The sequence below is a fragment of the Lepidothrix coronata genome, unplaced genomic scaffold, assembly GCF_001604755.1.
Source record: "Lepidothrix coronata isolate B3197 unplaced genomic scaffold, Lepidothrix_coronata-1.0 Scaffold580, whole genome shotgun sequence".
NCBI lineage: Eukaryota > Metazoa > Chordata > Aves > Passeriformes > Pipridae > Lepidothrix > Lepidothrix coronata.
The window spans coordinates 5318-6766 of NW_016690760.1; the positions used below are offsets into that span (position 1 = coordinate 5318).

At 63.6% G+C, this 1449-nt stretch overlaps 1 protein-coding gene across 1 annotated transcript in view; it reads left to right on the plus strand.

Annotated features, from left to right (window-relative positions):
* Positions 1-1449, plus strand: part of ZC3H4 (zinc finger CCCH-type containing 4) — a gene marked incomplete at its 5' end in the record, with an annotated part of 19008 nt that overhangs the window by 4967 nt on the left and 12592 nt on the right. The window contains 2 exons of the mRNA XM_017839928.1: positions 472-608; positions 1310-1447. Of these exons, the coding sequence (XP_017695417.1) occupies positions 472-608; positions 1310-1447 (275 nt within the window). The remainder of the gene's footprint in view (positions 1-471; positions 609-1309; positions 1448-1449) is intronic.

Sequence of the window (1449 nt, forward strand, 5' to 3'; positions counted from 1 at the left end):
GTTTGTGGCAGGGCGATCCCAGTCCCTCCCAGTCCCTCCCAGTGGCTCCCAGTGACTCCCAGTTTGTGGCAGGGCGATCCCAGTCCCTCCCAGTCCCTCCCAGTGGCTCCCAGTGACTCCCAGTTTGCTGCAGGGCGATCCCAGTCCCTCCCAGTCCCTCCCAGTGGCTCCCAGTGACTCCCAGTTTGCTGCAGGGCGATCCCAGGCCCTCCCAGTCCGATCCCAGTCCCTCCCAGTCCCTCCCAGTGACTCCCAGTTTGTGTCAGGGCGATCCCAGGCCCTCCCAGTCCAATCCCAGTCCCTCCCAGTGACTCCCAGTTTGTGGCAGGGCGATCCCAGGCCCTCCCAGTCCGATCCGAGGCCCTCCCAGTCTGATCCCAGTCCCTCCCAGTGGCTCCCAGTGACTCCCAGTTTGCTGCAGGGCGATCCCAGGCCCTCCCAGTGGCTCCCAGTGACTCCCAGTTTGTGCAGGGCTGCCGCGTGGCCGCGGGCGGGGCCCCCGCGGGCGGGGCCCCAAAGGGCCGGGAAGGGGCCGCGGGAGAGGCCGGAGCGGGGTCGGGAAACCCGGGATCAACGACGACGACGACTTCTACGACGAGGACGTGGGGGTGAGGGCTGAGCCCACGGAATTCCCACGGAATTCCCGGGAATCCCGCCCTGGGCAGCGGGAAAACCCTCCCGGGGTCCCCTTTTCCCTCCCCTTTTCCCCACGGAATTCCCGGGAATCCCGCCCTGGGAAGCGGGAAAACCCTTCCAGAGTCCCCTTTTCCCACCGGGATCGGGATTTTCCTTCCCCTTTTCCCGACAGAATTCCTGGGAATCCCACCCTGGGCAACGGGAAAACCCTCCCGGGGTCCCCTTTTCCTTCCAGGATCGGGATTTTCCTTCCCCTTTTCCCGACAGAATTCCCAGGAATCCTGCCCCGGGATCCCATTTTCCTTTCCCTTTTCCCACTCCCAATCTTGGGATCTTGGGGTTTCCTCTGAGATCCCAAAGAATTGTCCCCATTCCCACTGGGATGGGAGTTGTTTTCCTGCTTTTTCCTCCCAAATCCCAGAATTTTGGAGCTCAGCCCACCCCAAATCCCTCTTTTCCCCTCCGGATCCCGGGATTTCAGCCTCCCCACATTCCTCTTTCCCTCTTTTCCCCTCCAACCCTCGGAATTCCGAGCCGAGCCCTCCCCAGGCCCCTCCTTGTCCCCCCCAAATCCCGGGAAGGGGGCGGATCTTCCCCTTTTCCCTCCCCCGTTCCGCTCCGGGCTTTCCCCCGGAATGCTGACGGGGGTTCCCTCGGGATCGTCCCGCTCCAGGAGGGCGGGAATTGCGGGAATTACCGACGGAACGACCACGACAAGTCCCACCTGCCCCAGGACAAGAAGGGGAAGGTCATCTGCAAGTACTTCGTGGAGGGGCGGTGCACGTGGGTACGGAACGGGAACGGGAACGGGAA